This window comes from Pristiophorus japonicus, chromosome 4, assembly GCF_044704955.1.
Source record: "Pristiophorus japonicus isolate sPriJap1 chromosome 4, sPriJap1.hap1, whole genome shotgun sequence".
Lineage (NCBI taxonomy): Eukaryota > Metazoa > Chordata > Chondrichthyes > Pristiophoridae > Pristiophorus > Pristiophorus japonicus.
Window position 1 is genome coordinate 157,631,270 of NC_091980.1, and position 20,398 is coordinate 157,651,667.

The 20,398-nt window shown below is 42.3% G+C and overlaps 1 protein-coding gene across 2 annotated transcripts in view; it reads right to left on the bottom strand.

Annotated features, from left to right (window-relative positions):
* ubr1 (ubiquitin protein ligase E3 component n-recognin 1) overlaps positions 1–20,398 on the bottom strand; it is a 171,852-nt gene that overhangs the window by 73,485 nt on the left and 77,969 nt on the right. For both annotated transcript variants that reach the window (XR_011593045.1, XM_070878717.1), the window contains exons 16-22: positions 19,762–19,823; positions 18,326–18,436; positions 16,874–16,939; positions 10,315–10,416; positions 8,753–8,816; positions 6,174–6,298; positions 1,026–1,078 (exon numbers count right to left, since the gene is read on the bottom strand). Coding sequence is in view for 1 of the 2 variants with exons in the window: in XM_070878717.1 (XP_070734818.1) it covers positions 1,026–1,078; positions 6,174–6,298; positions 8,753–8,816; positions 10,315–10,416; positions 16,874–16,939; positions 18,326–18,436; positions 19,762–19,823 (583 nt within the window). In the remaining variant the exon portion in view is untranslated. The remainder of the gene's footprint in view (positions 1–1,025; positions 1,079–6,173; positions 6,299–8,752; positions 8,817–10,314; positions 10,417–16,873; positions 16,940–18,325; positions 18,437–19,761; positions 19,824–20,398) is intronic.

Consider the following 20,398-nt stretch of genomic DNA (forward strand, 5'->3'; position numbering starts at 1 on the left):
GCTCTCTTCACCTGCCTGAAGCTGCGTTGACAAATTGGGATTGCATGTCTCTTTGCATCAATTACTGAGAAACCATAAAGATTTGGGAAATTTCTTTCTTGCACATTCAATGTTCACCGAGAGCTGCGAAATTCTGTAAACCGCGGGGAAGAAAACAACGCAAGTACCCCTGGTGTGTGTCAGGACGTGTGGATCCCGATAGATGGCATCAACCAATTCTGAGGAAGAGTGGATTCCAATGAGTCACTGATGGAAGTGCCACAGCCCCCCCCTACCCCCCAACCGCCCTTCCCCTCCCCCCCGCCAACTGTCTCGCTTTCAAAGCAAAAAAAAATGTCTTCAGCGGCAACGTTGGAAACTTAAGAATAAGGCCCGACTCCAGAGGTTGCAAGAAAAAAAAAAAACACCTTGGAAATGAAAAGTGGACTACAAGTAGTGCCCTGTTTGATGTGAAAGAGCTGATCAAGATTATTATTCACAAACCTGTGTGCTCACAGCAGCATTGCCTCATAAATAACCAGGTAAGGTTAGGAGAATGATGCATAATTTGAAGCCTAATAGGTTGTATCAGTGGTGGTTGGAGTGGGGTGGGGTGCCAGGAAGAGGAAGAGATACAACTATAGGACTGTCACAACTCTGTATAGCCTCAAATTCTTAAAAGGATAATAATCTGATTAATGTTTCCTTCATTGGATAATGGCCTATTCAGTTGTACGCCAAAGTTGACTATTTGCAGGGGCGGTGGGGAGGGGGAAAGAGAGCATAATTTACTGGAGTGGTAAAAGTTCTTAGACATGTGGAACCATCGAATTAAACCATTTGTGAAAGAAATGATCTCCAATTTAAACAAAACAGTAAGGAGGGGGTGAATGAAAAGGGTCCTTCTGATTTAAAAAACTAGTGATGTGCTATTGAATTAGCACATTAGCACTCAAAGTACTGAGCAACTTTGCAGCAAAAGTAGACCTTATATGTTTGAAAAAATAGATTACACTTCAATAATTCATACGAGAAACTAGACTTACTTGAAAGTGGCCACTTGATGTATAACATTTTCCAAACCAGTTTCATTGTTCTCCTGTTAAAATAATTTAGTATTTTTTTCACAAACTGGCTAACTGCTACCGCATGCTTTCATCACATTAATCATTAACATTGCTCACGGTAATTAAAACATTTTTTACAATGCACGATGTTCAACAAAACCAGTCCTACCACACTTTTGAACAGCACATTTAGTATTTCAAATTGAAGGTCGGGTTGATGAACGAGGTTATTATTCGGAGACTAGCCACAGCTAATATTTAGTAAAATGAAACCATCATATTTTAATAAAGGATAAAGTAAAAACTGGGTAAATGGTTGGACAAAGGCACGATATAACCTTATTCTGTACAATTCCTTTATGTTCAACAACTTGCATTTAACGCCTTTAACGTAGCAAAACATCCCAAGAGACTTCGCAGGAGTGTTATCATATAAAATTTGACAGAGACACATAAGCAGACATTAGGACAGGTGTAGTGAAGGAGATAGATTTTAAGGGTTGTCTTAAAGGAAGAAAAAGAAATAAGACTTGCATTTATATAGCACCTTTCATGTCCATCGGATATCTCAAGGCACCTTACAGCCAATGAAGTACTTTTGGAGTGTAGTCACTGTTGAAATACAGAAACATAGAAAATAGATGCAGAAGTAGGCCATTCGGCCCTTCGAGCCTGCACCGCCATTCAATAAGATCATGGCTGATCATTCCTTCAGGACCTCTTTCCTGCTTTCTCTCCATACCTCTGGATCCCCCTTAACCGTAAGGGCCATATCTAACTCCCTCTTGAATATATCCAATGAACTGGCATCAACAACTCTCTGCGGCAGGGAATTCCACAGGTCAACAACTCTGAGTGAAGAAATTTCTCCTCATCTCAGTCCTAAATGGCCTACCCCTTATCCTAAGATTATGTTCCCTGGTTCTGGACTTCCCCAACATTAAGAACATTCTTCCCGCATCTAACCTGTCCAGTCCCGTCAGGATCTTATATGTTTCTATGAGATCCCCTCTCATCCTTCTAAACGCCAGTGTATAAAGGCCCAGTTAATCCAGTCTCTCCTCATATAACAGCCCAGCCATCCTTGGAATCAGTCTGGTGAACCTTCGCTGCACTCCCTCAATAGCAAGAACGTCCTTCCTCAGACTAGGAGACCAAAACTGAACACAATATTCCAGGTGAGGCCTCACTAAGGCCCTGTACAACTGCAGTAAGACCTCCCTGCTCCTATATTCAAATCCCCTAGCTATGAAGGCCAACATACCATTTGCCTTCTTTACCGCCTGCTGTACCTGTGTGCCCACTTTTAGTGACTGATGAACCATGACACCCAGGTCTCGTTGCACCTCCCCTTTTTCTAGTCTGCCGCCATTCAGATAATATTCTGCCTTCGTGTTTTTGCCCCCAAAATGGATAACCTCACATTTATCTACATTATACTGCATCGGTCATGTATTTGCCCACTCACCTAATCTGTCCAAGTCATCCTGCAGCCTCTTAGCGTCCTCCTCACAGCTCACACCGCCACCCAGTTTAGTGTCATCCGCAAACTTGGAGATATTACACTCTATTCCTTCATCCAAATCGTTTATGTATATTGTAAAGAGCTGGGGTCCCAGCACATGCTGACTCGGTCCGATCCTGTCACTGCTTTCCAAATGGGCTGCTATTTCATCCTTAATGATTGATTCCAATATTTTCCCCGCTACTGATGTCAGGCTAACCGGTCTATAATTACCTGCTTTCTCTCTCCCTCCTTTTTTCAAAAGTGGCGTACATTAGCTACCCTCCAGTCCATAGGAACTGATCCAGAGTCGATAGATTGTTGGAAAATGATCACCAATGCATCCACTATTTCTAGGGCCACTTCCTTAAGTACTCTGGGATGCAGACTATCAGAACCCGGAGATTTATCGGCCTTTAATCTCATCAATTTCCCTAACACAATTTCCCGCCTAATAAGGGTATCTTTCAGTTCCTCATTCTCACTAGACCCATGTCCCCTAGTACATTCGGAAGGTTATTTGTATCTTCCCTTGTGAAGACAGAACCGAAGTATTGGTTCAATTGGTCTGCCATTTCTTTGTTCCCCATTATAAATTCACCTGTATCCGACTGCAAGGGACCTACGTTTGTCTTTACTAATCTTTTTCTCTTCACATATTTACAGAAGCTTTTGCAGTCAGCTTTTATGTTCCATGCAAGCTTCCTCTCATACTCTATTTTCCCCTTCTTAATTAAATCCTTAGTCCTCCTCTGTTGAATTCTAAATTTCTCCCAGTCATCAGGTTTGTTGCTTTTTCTAGCCAATTTACATGCCTCTTCCTTGGTTTTAACACGATCCTTAATTTCCCTTGTTAGCCATGGTTGAGCCACCTTCCCAGTTTTATTTTTACTCCAGACAGGGATGTACAATTGCTGAAGTTCATCCATGTGATCTTTAAATGTTTGCCATTGCTTATCCACCGTCAACCCTTTAAGTATCCTCTGCCAGTCTATTCTAGCCAATTCACACCTCATACCGTCGAAGTTACCGTTCCTTAAGTTCAGGACCCTAGCTTCCAAATTAACTGTGTCACTCTCCATCTTAATAAGGAATTCTACCATATTATGGTCACTTTTCCCCCAAAGGGTCTCGCACAATAAGATTGCTAATTAGTCCCTTCTCATTACACATCACCCAGTCTAGGATGGCCAGCTCCCTGGTTGGTTCCTCGACATATTGGTCTCGAAAACCATCCCTAATACACTCCAGGAAATCCTCCTCCACCGCATTGCTACCAGTTAGGTTAGCCCAATCTATATGTAGATTAAAGTCGCCCATGATTACTGCTGTACCTTTATTGCACACATCCCTTATTTCTTGTTTGATGCTGTCCCCAACCTCACTACTACTGTTTGGTGGTCTATACACAACTCCCACTAGCGTTTCCTGCCCTTTGGTATTCCGTAGCTCCACCCATACCGATTCCACTTCATCCAGGCTAATGTTTTTCCTTACAATTGCATTGATTTCTTCTTTAACCAGCAACGCCACCCCGCCTCCTTTTCCTTTCTGTCTATCCTTCCTAAATGCTGAATACCCTTGGATGTTGAGTTCCCAGCCATGTCTCGATGATGCCAATCACATCGTATCCGTTAACTGCCATCTGCGCAGTTAATTCATCCACCTTATTCCGAATACTCCTCGCATTGAGGCACAGAGCCTTCAGGCTTGTCTTTTTAACACACTTTGCCCCTTTTGAATCTTGCTGTAATGTGGCCCTTTTTGCTTTTGGTTTCTCTGCCCTCCACTTTTGCTATTCTCCTTTCTATCTTTTGCTTCTGCCCCTCTTCTATTTCCCTCTGTCTCCCTGCATAGGTTCCCATCCCCCTGCCATATTAGTTTAACTCCTCCCCAACAGCACTAGCAAACACTCTCCCTAGGACTTTGGTTCCAATCCTGCCTAGGTGCAGACCGTCCGGTTTGTACTGGTCCCACCTCCCCCAGAACTGGTTCCAATGTCCCAGGAATTTGAATCCCTCCCTTCTGCACCATTTCTCAAGCCACGTATTCATCTGAGCTATCCTGCGATTCTTACTCTGACTAGCACGTGGCACTGGTAGCAATCCTGAGATTACTACTTTTGAGGTCCTACTTTTTAATTTAACTCCTAGTTCCCTAAATTCGTCTCGTAAGACCTCATCCCATTTTGTTACCTATATCGTTGTTACCTATATCGTTGGTACCTATATCGTTGGTACCTATATGCATCACGACAACTGGCTGTTCACCCTCCCTTTTCAGAATGTGGGAAACACAACAGCCAACTTGCGCACAGCAAGCTCCCACACACAGCAATGTGATAATGACCAGATAATCTGTTTTTGTTATGATAATTGAGGGATAAATATTGGCCAGGACCCCTGCTCGTCTTCAAAAGAGTGCCATGGGATCTTTTACGTTCATTGGAGAGCAGACGGGGCCTTGGTTTAATGTCTCATCCGAAAGACGGCACCTCCAACAGTGCAGCACTCCCTCAGCACTGCACTGGAGTGTCAGCCTAGATTTGTGCGCTCAAATTCCTGGCGCGGGACTTGAACCTTCTGACTCAGGAGAGAGTGCTACCCACTGAGTCACAGCTGAGAGAAGAGACGAGGAGGAGAGGTTTCGGGAGGGAATTCCAGAGCTTGTGGCCTCGGCTGCCCTGGCTCAGGGTTTACATGTATGGTGACGTAGCTACACATCACATGCCAGTAACTATAGCTTGTGTCCATATAGCATCTGTAAATGTAGAAAAAATCTCAGTGCTTCACACAGCTGACAGAGCTTTGGTGGGAAAGGTTAGGAGCGGGGTGACTGAAAGCTTGTTTGAAGCGATGGGTTTCGAAACGGTTTCTAAAAGTGGACAGATGTGCACATGTGGGACTTTGCCGTACATAAATTGGCTGCCGCGTTTCCGACATTACAACAGAAATTCACAGTTTTCTATTCAAACGCACTCCTGGCTGGCCTCTCACATGCTACCCTACGTAAACTTGAGGTCATCCAAAACGTGGCAGCCCGTGTCCTAACTCACACCAAGTACTGCTCACCCATCATCCCTGTGCTCGCTGACCTACATTGACTCCCGGTTAAGCAACGCCTCGAATTCCAAATTCTCATTCTTGTTTTCAAATCTCTCCATGGCCTCGCCCCTCCCCACCTCTAATCTCCTCCAGCTCCCCCTCCACCCCCAAGATATCTGCACTGCTCCAATTCTGCCATCTTGAGCATCCCCGATTTTAATTGCTCAACCATTAGTGGCCGTGCCTTCTGTTCCCTAGGCCCCAAGATCTGGAACTTCCTGCCTAAATCTCTCTGCCTCTCTTTCCTCCTTAGATATTACCTCTTTGACCAAGCTTTTGGTCACGTGCCCAAATTTCTTCTGATCTGGCTCGATGTCAAATTTTGTGTCTTATAACACCCCTGTGAAGCACCTTGGGATGGTTTACTGCGAATAAAGGCGCTACAAGTTGTGTTGATTCGCTGCAAAGTGCGTTGGGATGCCCCGAGGTAAAAGGCACTATATAAATGCAAGTGCTTTCTTTATCCCGCCTCAGGGTCCAATACACTGAGAAAGTGTGTGTCAAAGTGGGAATACTCACATTTTCAGGTAATGATTTTGCCAGTTCACTGTGAGGCATTGGTTCAATGCACAGTAAATGGATCACCTCTCTCAAAGTGACATCATCTCTCATCACATGACCTACACCAGGAACATACCTCTCCCCTGGACAGAAACAAAGGCAAATTCAGCAGATTCAGTGACAGCAATGGTAAAAGGCTGGAATTAATAAAAAGATAATCTGCCTACACAGGATCATTCACGTCTGATTTAGTTCTATATGATGTCTGCATAAGTTAAGCAATGGGCACATTCTGTACTGTGAATGTTAATATACTCATTTTAATATTCCTCCCATAATTTTTGAAAATGTTATTCAAGCTAAATTAGCATAGGTTACATCTAAATAAAATCAATTAAAAATTACATTAATTTCCATGTGTTACAAATTTCAAGTCTGCACCAGATATTCCCTCAGGTTCAGTGTCATCAATCATGGCTGTAAATATTTCCTGTGTCTCTTATGATCACATGTGGGAAAATAGAAAAAGGAATAGGCCATTCTACCCTTTGAGCCTGTTCTGCCACTCAATTAGATCATGGTTGCTCTGTACCTAAACTTTCATTTACCCACTATTGCTCCATATCCCTTGATACCATTACCTCAAAAATCTATCCATCTCCGTCTTGAAAATTTCAATTGACCCCCAGCATCCACAGCCTTTGGGAGACAGAATTCCAGATTTCCACTACCATGTGTGTGATAAAGTGCTTTCGGATTTCACTCCTAAATAGCCAAGCTCCAATTCTAAGATTCCCCCACCAGAGAAAATAGTTTCTCTGTATCTATCCTATTGAATTCCTGTATCAGATTACACCTGGATCTTCTAAACGTAATGGAATACAACCCAAGTTTATGCAAACTGTCCTTATAATTAAACTCTAGGCCCTGGTATCATTCTGGTGAACCTGCCCTGTATACTCTAAGGTCAAGATATCCTTCCTGTGGTGCGGTGCCCAGAACTGAATGCAGTGCCCAAGGTGGGGGCTGCTCAAGGTTCTGTGCAGCTGAAGCACAACTTCTCCTCTCCTCTCCACCCCCCACCCTTTGTATTCCAATCCACACAAGCCCATGTGCTAGGTTTTAGTGGATTGCGTACATGGATACCCAAATCCCTCTGCTCCCCCACAGCTCCTCGTCTCTCCATTAAAATACTTTGAATTGTGTTTCTCGGATCCAAATTGGGTGACCTAGCACTTCTCCACACTGAACCACATCTGCCACTGTTTTACCCGCTCACTTAGTCTGTCGATGTATCTTTGTGTCTCCTCACAAATGTCATCTGCAAATGTGAATATGCAACTCCCTAGTCCTTTATCCGAGTCATTGATATACATGGTGAAAAGGTGTGAGGCCCCAGTCCAGACCCCTGGGGAACACTACTGGTCACATCCTGCCAATCACAGAACATACCCATCTCCCAACCAATTGACGACCCATGTCTGGGTTGACAATTCTGATGAAAGGCCATCGACCTGAAACATTAACTGTTTCTCTCCCCACAGATCCTGCCCAACCCGAGTATTTCTAGTAACTTCTGTTTTTATTTCAGATTTCCAGCATCCACAGTATTTTGCTTTTGTTCCAACCCATGTCACAAGGTTAACTCCCATTCTGTGCTCTTTTATTTTTGATCATCTTTTGTGTTGAACCTTATCAAATGTCTGCTGGAAGTCCATACAGATAGTCTCCTAACCACCACGGTAGTGACCTCCTCAAAAAAATTCTATTAGATCCGTCAGAAGATGATAATTTGGGGATTGGAAAAGACTTCACCTCCATTGTGGCTTGTGTGCCCGCTTTGGGGGAGGTAGGACTACCAAAAGGTTTGAGAGTCCCCCTGAAAGAGCTGGTCTGTGGTTACCCCATTGCTGCTCACTCCTTTTCCCCCTCTGGTACTCTTGGCCCTGGGAGGTTTACTACATTAAAGGCGCTACATAAATGTAACTTGACGATCTTTCTCCAAAACTCTATAACCTGTGTTACTCTCCCCCTTTTACATTTTAACCTGTTGCTGTCTGTTACTCTGTTTTTCACTGTTACTCTCTCCCATTCTCTTGCCTTCCTGCATTACTCTCCTTTACGAACAGGTAAAGATCATCTGGGCCATCGAGCCTGTCCCCTACAATTGCGATACCTTGTGTATCACAATATATACACTCCACCCCACCCAAAACCATGTGATCTCCTGGGAGGCGCAAAAAATATTTTTAAAACCCAGGCCAATTTGGGAAAAAAAAAATCTGGGAAATTCTTCTCCGACCTGACTTTGTTATAGAATGTCACTTTTCCCTATTTTTTTTCTAAAAAGTTCTAACAACAGAGATTTAGGATTTATTTTGTTTATTTTGATTGGATGCATTTAATCAAGTAAGCATGAACATTAATTTCAAACGGGCACATAACAAGCATGACAAACTATATTTGACCCGAGTTACACAGTTAAAAACACTTTTGTGCATAGTCTGACACCTCATGGAATTAGATTCAGTTAAAGTAAGATTTTTGTTGCACTTGTACATTACATCCATCTTTCAATTAATAAAATGAAGCCTTACCAACCACCATAATAATGAGGTGCAGTAATTCCTCTATGAGTACATTAGTCTGCTGAATTACATCCTGCAATACAAAAAGTACATCATATATATCTCATTAAACCAACCAGGCAATAAATAGCAAAACTGCTTTACTTCAATTATTTTAGATGCAGTTATTTCCCCAAGTTATCCAAGTGGGAAAATTGTGATTTTAAATCCTTTCTTCAGTTGCTTCATCAATGATCTTCCCTCCATTAGATCAGAAGTGAGAATGTTCGATGATGATTCGCAATTCCCCAGATAATGAAGCAGTCCATGCCCGCATGCAGCAAGACCCGGACAACATCCAGGCTTGGGCTGATAAGTGGCAAGTAACATTCGCGCCACACAAGTGCCAGGCAATGACCACCTCCAACAAGAGTCCAATTACCTCCCCATGGCATTCAATGGAATTGCCATCGTCAAATCCCCTGCCATCAACATCCTGCGGGTCACCATTGACCAGAGACTTAACTGGACCAGTCACATAAATACTGTGGTTAGAAGAGCAGGTCAGAGGCTGGGTATTCTGCGTCGAGTGTCTCATCTCCTGACTCCCCAAAGCTTTTCCATCATCTACAAAGCACAAGTCAGGAGTGTGACAGAATACTCTCCAATTGCCTGGATGAGTGCAGCTCCAACAACACTCAAAGCTCGACACCATCCAGGACAAAGCAGCCCACTTGATCGGCACCCCATCCACCACCTTAAACATTCACTCCTTCCACCATCAGCGCATTGTGGCTGCAGTCTGTACCATCTACAAGATGCACTGCAGCCTCTTGGCAAGGCTTCTTCAGCAGCACCTCCCAAACCTGTGACCTCTATCACTTAGAAGGTCGAAGGCAGCAGGCGCATGGGAACAACATCACCTACAAGACACACACCATCCTGACTTGGAAGTATATCGCCGTTCCTTCTCCATTGCTGGGTCAAAATCCTGGAATTCCCTCCCCAACAGCACCTTCACCACACGGACTGCAGCGGTTCAAGGCGGTGGCTCACCACCACCTTCTCAAGGGTAATTAGGGATGGGCAATAAATGCTGGCTTTGCCAGCGATGCCCACATCCCATACATGAATAAACATAAAATAAACAAGGCAGCAAGAGAGCTTTAGGTTGGCCAGGGTCATTTCTCTTCTCAAACAGCAAGTGAAAGGGCCCTATAAATGACATCTATGATACTATAATTTGCATTATTTTTCCTGGCCACTAATGTATACTCTTGGGAAATGCCTGGCCTTCACTTTGCAGTAATGACTGAAATTACTGTACAAGCACAGACTCGCATTCTATCCTGTAGGGTGTTGCTTGAGTATCACTTTCAGGAAAGCTGTAAGTTATTGGTTGGGACTGTGACCCTCAACACAAAGTGATTAACACTGATAAACATGGATATTGAACAAGCAATTCCTATTGAGAAGCAAACTTAGTAAAATCATTGGTCACAAAGGCCAATAACCTAAAGTTAACATCTTTGTGAAGACCTGATCTGAAGCTAGACCTGATACAGCCATAAAACAGGACACTTGCATCTTACCTTATTTCTTGGAACTGGAGGCTTAGAAAAGACTTCAAACAGTTCATATCTGTTGAGTACAAACATTAGGAACCGATTTGGATCCATGATGGAGGCAGCGATCTGTAACACAAAGACACTTTTAACTCCTGTGCCACAATCAGTAACTATGTCGACTGCAGAGTTGGAGCAAATTGCTTTTGTCAGCTAGCAATTCCGTTACATTACCTGTTTACAAATTGTACGCTGGCCAAAGTCAAACATTTTGAGAGAGAGGGGGCCTAAGTTTCGGCTAGAGTTGTTCCTATTTTTTTTGGAGCAACTAGTTTAGTTTGGAGTATCTTAGAAATCGTAATTCTCGGCATTTAGTTTGCTCCAGTTCAAGTGAGTTAGTTTAGTTTTGTTTTAGTTCAGTTTTTTCCCCCAAAAGGGGGCGTTACCAGCCACTTACGCCTGTTTTGCAAATTTAGACTGCAAAAAGTTACTCCAAGCTAACTTAGAATGGAGTAAGTGTCGACTTTTGTATGCTCAGAAAAACCTTGCCTACATTTAGAATTAGGCACAGGTAGCCAGAGATTGGGGGGGGGGGGCGGGGGGGGGGGGGGGAAGGGAAGTTAGGGGATTTTCCAAAGCATTACACTTCACCTTTATCAATAAAGAGCCATCATCAATAATAAATAAATCAATAAATCAATCAAAAAATCAAATAAATTAAAAAAAAAAAAATCTAATTAAAAAATGTTTAAGTTTCTACTCCCCTACTGTAGCACCTATCCGTTCGGGAGCACCAGAAGCCCTCCAACAGCCTGCCGAAGAGCTGGTCGGGTGGGGCTCGCCACCGGGGAGGAGTTCGGGCGGGCCCCACCGCCGAAGAGCTGCTGGTCGGGCGGGCCCCGCCACTGAGGAAGTAAGGGCAGTGGTGACGAGGCGAGGCAGGCAGGCCACTTGGCCCGGGATAAGATCGCCCGGAGACAGGACACGCTGGGAAGACCAGGAGCTACTGCGCACATGCGCAGCTGCCGGGACTCTTTTTGGCGCAGGGCTGAAGCTCCGCCCACAGCTGCTTGTGCTGAGCTGCGCCGACTGCTAAACAGGCCTGCTGAACATGGAGAATTGTGAAGGTAAGTTTTAGGTGCGTTTTTAATTCTGCAAAATAGGCGGGCCTCTCAGAGGTGCGCCGTCCTGTGGGACAGCCGAAATTTGGGCCGAGAGAGAGCAGGATTATACAATCTCAAAAACCACTCACAAATAATCTCTGGTTCAGTTTATAAAGTGGTAGGAAGTCCAAAAGTCCACAAAAAGACACTTTAAAACCTGCCGCACTGGAATTCCATTCCACATAGCATCAAATCCAAGTGGTAAGTGGTGTGAGAGCCCTGACCTGGAGTCAAGACTGGAAACAGATTCCGAAGTTATGCTGCACACTCTCAATGATACAAAAGCAGCAAGCTCAACACCTTCCTTGGTTTACTTCACTGAAGCAAACAAATGCTTTAAATGAATAGAACTCAACCACAAATCATTCCTCATCCAATTCAATAAAAGCCAACGTGTTTACATGTATGATTTTTTTTTTAAATGTAGTTTTTGAAGACCAAAAGAATGTTTATATACTCAAACGTACTTGAATCCTTTAAAAATAATTCTTCCATTTACAAAGACTCAGAGGGATACCTGTGCATATTCTTTTACTGGAGTCAACATCCCAAGATAATTAACAAAGGGTTTCTCCAACATTGGCCCAGAAATTGCGGTTGGAGGATGCCTCTGACCTCAGAAATTTCTATGAAAGTACCTAGTGGCCCAGGAGCTTCGGAGACTTCTGGTCCTGGGCCTCTGTGCGAAGGCCTGTGTAGAGGCCCACGTTTCCCAGCAACATATGCAGTTCATACGCATCACTGGGATCATGTGGGCTGGCCCAACCCATCAGAGTAGCGGGTATCCCCATTCATACCTATGATGAGCTCCATATATACTGAATCACCGTGAGTATGAATACCCCAAAAACACACTGAAATTTTTTTTAAAACCATCACATTTCAAATGAATAAAAATGGGATTTAATTATTTAAAACAAAAATTTGATTTTTTTTTTGAAATACGAATTTACATATTTTAAAAAGGGACTAAAAATAAAACGTTACTTATTTAACAGGATTTATAATGTTTAAATTATTTTTTTTAAATGTATTTTTCTGTACTTAAAAAGTCTTACGCCGATAAAAGTTCATAGGGTGTACCCGGGATAGTTTCCTTGAACAGTATGTTGCAGAACCAACCAGGGAGCAGGCTATCTTAGATCTGGGACTGTGTAATGAGACAGGATTAATAAATGATCTCCTAGTAAAGGATCCTCTAGGAAAAAGTAATCATACCATGGTTGAATTTCAAATTCAGTTGGAGGGTGAGAAAGTTGGATCTCAAACCAGTGTCCTAAGCTTAAATAAAGGAGACTGCAAAGGTATGAAGACAGAGTTGGCTAAAGTGGACTGGGAAAATAGATTAAAGTGTGGGACGGTTGTTGAGCAGTGGCAGACATTTAAGGAGATATTTCATAACTGTCAACAAAAATATATTCCAATGAGAAAGAAAGACTATAAGAGAAGGAATAACCATCCGTGGCCAACTAAGGAAATAAAGCATGGTATCAAATTGAAAACAATGGCCTACAAAGTGGCCAAGATTAGTGGGAGGCCAAAGGATTGGGAAACTTTTAAAAGCCAGCAAAGAACAACTAAAAAAAAATGAGGGAGGAGAGAGATTATAAAAGCAAACTAGCAAGAAATATAACAGCAGATAGTAAGAGTTTCTACAAGTATATAAAAAAGGAAGAGAGTGGCTAAGTAAATGTTGGTCCCTTACAGGATGAGATTGGGGAATTAATAATGGGGAACAGTGAAATGGCAGAGACGCAGAACAAATATTTTGTATCGGTCTTCACAGGAGACACTAAAACATCCCAATAATGGATAATCAAGGGGTTATAGGGAGAGAGAAACTTAAAACAATCACCATCACTAAAGTAGTAGTACTCGGTAAAATAATGGCACTAAAGGTGGACAAGTCCCCTGGACCTGATGGCTTGCATCCCAGGGTCTCAAAAGAAGTGGCTGCAGAGATAGTGGATGCATTGGTTGTAATCTACCAAAACTCCCTGGATTCTGGAGAGGTCCCAGCGAATTGGAAAACTGCAAATGTAACGCCCCTATTTAAAAAAGGAGGCAGACAGAAAGCAGGAAACTATAGACCAGTTAGTCTAACATCTGTCGTTGGGAAAATGCTGGAGTCCATTATTAAGGAAGCAGTAGCAGGACATTTGGAAAAGCATAATTCAGTCAAGCAGAGCCAGCATGGTTTTATGAAGGGGAAATCATGTTTGACAAATTTGCTGGAGTTCTTTGGGGATTTAACGATCAGATGGATAAGGAAGAACCAGTGGATGTGGTGTATTTGGACTTCCAGAAGGCATTTGATAAGGTGCCACATAAAAGGTTACTGCACAAGATAAAGTTCACGGGGTTGGGGGTAATATATTAGCATGGATAGAAGATTGGCTAACTAACAGAAAACAGAGAGTCGGGATAAATGGATCATTTTCCGGTTGGCAAACAGTAACAGGGATTGGTGCTGGGACCACAACTATTTACAATCTATATTAATGATTTGGATGAAGGGACCGAGTGTAATGTAGCCAGGTTTGCTGATGATACAAAGGTGGGTGGGAAAGCAAGTTGTGAGGAAGACACAAAAAATCTGCAAAGGGTTATAGACAGGCTAAGTGAGTGGGCAAAAATTTGACAGATGGAGTAGAACGTGGGAAAGTGTGAGGTTATCTACTTCAGCAGAAAAATAGAAAAGCAAATTATTATTTAAATGGAGAAAAATTGCAAAGTGCTGCAGTACAGAGGGACCTGGGGGCCTTGTGCATGAAACACAAACAGTTAATATGCAGGTACAGCAAGGAATCAGGAAGGCAAATGGAATGTTGGCCTTAGCTCCAAGGGGGATAGAGTATAAAAGCAGAGAAGTCCTGCTACAACTGTACAGGGTATTGGTGAAGCCACACCTAGCATACTGCGTACAGTTTTGGTCTCCTTATTTGAGGAAGGATATACTTGCATTGGAGGCAGTTCAGAGAAGGTTCATTCCGGTTGATTCCGGAGATGAAGGGGTTGACGTATGAAGAAAGATTGAGCCTATACTCATTGGAGTTTAGAAGAATGAGAGGTAATCTTATTGAAACATATAGGATAATGAATGAGGGGGCTCGACAAGGTGGATGCAGAGAGGACGTTTCCCCCAGTTTCTTCTGAGATTTGTAAATCTGTGGAATTCTCTACCCCAGAGAGCTGTGGAGGCTGGTTCATTGAATATATTTAAGCTGGAGATACAGATTTTTGAGCAATAACAGAGTAAAGGGTTATGGGGAGCGGGCAGGGAAGTGGAGCTAAGCCCATGATCAGATCAGCCACGATCTTATTAAATGGCGGAGCAGGCTCGAGGGGCCAAACTCCTGCTCCTATTTCTTATGTTCTTAAAAACAGGCATTACACCTGCTTTTATCAGTGGGAAGAATTTGAAGGGGATTTCCTGGGCAGGAGTTGGGCAAATAGCCAACTCTCCACCCACGGAGGCCCTTTACTTTAGGAGGCAAAGGAACCGTCAAGAGGATTCTTGACCGATTGCACATTCTGGGTTTAGGCAAATGCACTTCGCATGCCTAAACCCGGGACTTGCGGGGACCCCATGGGCGTGTGCGCATGTCATAGGCGCCCCTAGCGGCCGGCAATTCAGGCCTATTGTGGCTGCTGCAGGACACAGAAACGGATAAGCTTGCTTTGTTGACGCTTTTTCAGCCTGCTCTCAGGTCATTGTTTTCACCCATTTATCACCATGGATTATGTGCAATAACAAATCTTACATTATGCAATCTGATTCAATAAAAAAAAGAGGTTTCAATACCTGTGTGCAAACATGGAACAAGAAATCCTCTCAAGTCACAGCACCTAACCCACATTCCCCATTAAACCAGAATATAAACCAGACTCCCTTTTGAAATCTTGCAACTCCAATTCAAAATATAATAGAGGTAAGGGGTAAGTACACATTACTTATTGAACTTAGATCTAGACTAGTCCATGCTAGTCCTCTTGCAAAACAACAGTTTCTGCTGAGGATCACTAACATGGAAAGTGGTTGCAATGCGATCACCCATAAAAGTGGAGTGGTCACGCGATTAAGCAGGATGGTGAAAATGGGAAAGCTGTTAAAATATATGAATGTAACTTTTCTGAAATTAACTCGCCATCCCTGCCCAAGTACCCTCCTTTAAGCAATATGGGTAGGTTTCATAGTGGTTATGTTACTGGACTAGTAAACTGGACTAATGATCTGGAAACCAGAGTTCAAATCCCACCATGGTAGCTGGGGAATTTAAGTTTAGTTAATTCAATTAATCTGGAATAAAAAGCTAGCATGAACCACAAAACTACCGGATTGTCGTAAAAATCCACCTGGTTCACTAATGTCCTTTAGGGAAGGAAATCTGCCGTCCTCACCTGGTCTGGCCTATATGTGACTCCAGACCCACAGCAATGTGATTGACTCTTAACTGCCCTCTGGCCTCGCAAACCACTCAGTTGCAACAAACCGCTACAAAGTAGTATCACGGATTGCAGCGGTTCAAGGTGGCAGCTCACCACCGCCTTCTCAAGGGCAATTAGGGATGGGCAATAAATGCTGGCCTTGCCAACGATGCCCACATCCTGTAAACGAATAAAAACAAAAGCAGCCAAGACAATGCAGGCGAGCTGTTACGATCTGGAACTCACTGCCTGAAAGAGCAGTGAAAGATGATTTAATAGTAATTTTCAAAAGAAATTGGCCAAATACTTTGTAATGTATTTGCTTCATGGGTTCTTTGCTTAAGAATTCACAGCAACACGTTGCTATTAAGAACTAGTTGGTTTACTAGCAAAGCTTTAACAATCACACTACACATTACCGGTTCATCCACCAGGCTCACAACCACCTGCCTCATCATGGATCCCCCGAACCCAAATGGCTGGGGTTTTATTGAGTCTTGTGAACATCACGTAACTGGCTAAGACACTCCCAACTCAAAGCCCTACAAACCGGTGAGCATTCTCACACATGCATACATTACACTCTTGAAGGGGGAAAAAAACGCAGGGCTATGGGGAAAGGGCAGGGGAGTGGGACTAATTGGATAACTCTTTCAAAGAACCGGCACAGGCACGAATGGCTTCCTTCTGTGCTGTATGATTCTATGTTCTGTTTTGCGTCAAGCATCAACACCATTCTGTCAGGAGTTACTTTGATCCCTTTTCCATGGTCAAATACTCCAGTGTATGACCATTTACTGAAGCATTGAGTGGTTTAGCCAGTAAGTGAAAAGATAATTGATTTTGTCAATGGTGCCAGATACCCCTGGGATGGAGACTGATTTCTGAAATGTAACATTAAGCTACTTCGAACAGAGCGTGTTTGCTCAACTTGGCAACTCCTATTCAATAAGTGTAAATTTTCACAATTAGGTTTTAAATGTGAGAAACCATACCTGTAACATGATTATATCTTTGTCAAACATCTCTTCCCTCCATTTTACATTTCGGTAACAAAACACCTTGAAGAAAAATAAAGGAAAATCTCAGTTAACTCTCGAGTACATAGTAACAGCAAAGAAAAGCTAATCAAGTGAATCGATCAGAACTATATTATACTGATGAATTTTAATCAACTGCAGAAATCGATGGAATTACGGGTAATGATCCAATTACGAGACATCTTTATGAATGACTTGTGGAGCACTCTGATGTAACTTTATTACTGTATTAACCATACACTATCAAATAGTTTCAATAAATCATAGTCTATTTTAAATTTTATTCTATTATGCACCATTTAAGTTTAAATAAGTTGATTTGTCCATTTTGTTCTGAACCCAAAAACCTCCCACTTTTTAAAAAAAACTCTCATCCAAATTTGCCTAAAAGAGTGCCCGAATCTCTGACTGGAAAAGTATCGGCGCCAATCAATCAAGAGACTGAGGCTCGGCGATTAATATGGTCGGTTAACTGGAATCAGATCAAACTATCACATCCAAAAGTGGGCCTTACAAAATAGCATGTAAGCCTTACCTTGAGGGTAAATGAATGCAGGTATAAGCGTCATTCTAAAACAACTTGTATCTATAGAGTGCCTTTAACATAGTAAAACGTCCCAAGGAGCTTCACAGGAGTGTTATCAAACAGATTTAGCCACATAAGGAGATATTAGGGCAGGTGACCAGGTAGGTTTTAAGGAGCAGCTTAAAGGAGGAGGAGTGTGTCAGAGACGCGGAGGGGTTTAGGGAGGTAATTCCAGAGCTTAGGGCCTTGGAATCTGAAATAAACACAGAAAATACTAGCAACACCCAGCAGGTCAGGCAGCTGTGGACAGCGTTTCAGGTCCAATAACCCTTCGTCAGAACCAATCCACAATCTGGTTACATCCATTTTGTGACCAAATATTTTTCAGGATTGAAATAGATTTCACTCAACAACAAAGAGTGCACTGCACAAAATCTGTTTTAGGTTAGATTTGGCATAAATGTTGAATTCCTCCAAATGAAAATCAAAAAGAATCATTGCAAGTTAAAGAAGTTCCATCTGGAAATAAGCTTGCAGATTGTTTTTTTTTAAAAAAGGAGGGGCCCTTTTTGGGCTCCTCATTCTCAAGGTTACCATGATTATGCAACTCATACCGACTTCAAGACTGAATTGTGCTGACTCTCTCCTCTTGTTCCTTCCATTCCTTGCCTGCAAAGAGATTGGGTTCCATTTGGAAACTCCTCACTAACACTGCAGAGATCAGAAACAGAGCAGGGCGAGGGACAGTCAACATGAACCCATGTTTGGCCACCTCAGTGCCCTTACTGCCGTGTATTTTCTTGCATCAATAGGACTCTCCACATGAAATGGTCAGTATGAATTTTCTCATTGTAAACGTCAAGTCAACACTTCCAGAATACCTGATTTACTAAGGAAAATCCATTTCTTCTCCACATATCAGCCGAGACCTGAGACATCAGCACTAAGCAGCGCAATGGGTAGTCCATCAATTTTTCTACTTGAAACTCCGACTGCAATAATTGGCACATTAGTATGTGGTTAGCATAGCCCAAGAACATGCTTCAAGATACAATAGCTGCTGAATGTGACACAATTTTGATATTCTAATTACCCAACTAACACCAACACATCAGTGATGTTAAAATTTAAATTTCTCGGGATTTAAGCTGGCTTCATTTTTTCACTTTTAATGAATACTGTAACTTCCCTACTCAAAGCAAGGATTTGTAAAATGTATATATATATATAAAAACTCTCAATACATACTAGAGGTAATCTTTTATACAAATCTAGAAACTTTGCGATCATGGCACACAGAGATGTTTGTGCAAGTTCAGTTTCTATCGAGAGTGAAGTTACAAAAGGGGCCTTTGTATTTTAGGCAAGCTTTTCAAAATTAAATGTACTCCAAATCCAAAGCTTTAATTGTTAAATGTAGAACTTTTGCAGACATATAATATGTTTAATCACACATGTATCAGAATCAGAGCACAGAAGGAGGCCATTCATCAATGGGGTTGCATGCGAGCAAACTGGAGATTTCAGTTATACTAAATCACTTGAACTTTTCCCATTATGGGTTAAGTCTTTGGAATGCAAAAAAAAATGATGCATTTAAAAACAAACCCTGCCAGTACAGCAACAAGTTGGTAAAAATTAAAATCTCAGGCTGCAGTTTCAATAACCAAGTAGCAAATCATAGAAATTTACAGCACGGAAGGAGGCCATTTCAGTCCATTGTGTCGCACCAGCCGACAAAGAGCTATCCAGCCTAATCCCATTTTCCAGCTCTTTGTCTGTAGCCTTGTAGGTTATCGCACTTCAAGTGCACATCCAGGTACTTTTTAAAATGTGGTGAGAGTTTCTGCCTCTACCACCCTTTCAGGCAATGAGTTCCAGACCCCCACCACCGTCTGGATGAAAGAATTTCCCCTCAAATCCCCTCTAAACCGCCGACCAATTACTTTAAATCTGTGTCCCTGGTTGTTGACCCCTCTGCTAAGGGAAATAGGTCCTTCTTAGCCACTATCTAGGCCCCTCAATTTTATACATTTCAATAAAGGTCTCCCCTCAGCCTCCTCTGTTCTAAAGAAAACCCCAGCCTATCCAATCTCTCCTCACAGCTAAAATTCTCCAGTCTAGGCAACATCCTCGTAAATCTCCTCTGTACCCTCTCTAGTGCAATCACATCTTTTCTGTAATGTGGTGACCAGAACTGCACGCATCTCTTGGCCTCGAACATAAATAGCATTGCAAAATAAAGTATGGAGGATGTGCAGATTTTGAAGAGAAGCTTTTAAATATAAAGAGGAAACTTTTATTGCTCTTTACTTACTGAAGGCACAAACTCTTCCAACTTGTCTATTGCACCACTCTTGCTGAGGTGAACATGTAAACCTAAAATACAAAGTAATGTGTAAGAATCTAAAGAGTCATTGTTACAGATAACACAAGTCAACAAAGTTATAACAGTTCACCTTGCTACCCTAGAAAAACCTGCCAGGTCAACTCTAATGTAGAGTTTAGTTTGACCAAAACAACCGTCTCAATAATACCCAATATATGTGGTTAATTAATACCATCACTATCACTTCCAGCAACTACAAGCCTGTAAAAACCAGGAGCTTTAAGGCTGAAAATACTCTTTGCAAATACAAGTTAGGAAGGGCAAAATCTGACAACTATTGAGAACAAAAGAAGAACTGGTCCAAAACTTTTAAGCTGCTCCGGAACACAAAGTACACATTACAAAAATAGCGGCTATGCTGGAGCATTTACAAACCAGTAATCTAATCTTGGTTTGGCATCATCTGAAACCCTGGATTAGGTTGCTGCTTTATAATTACTCCCATGAACTCCTTTATTGAGATTTCTCCCACATGCATTACTTACATATTTGCTTACGCCATGTACCCAGAACATTCAAAGATAAATGAATTTTATTAAAAAACACAAAGGCACTCACTGGCCCT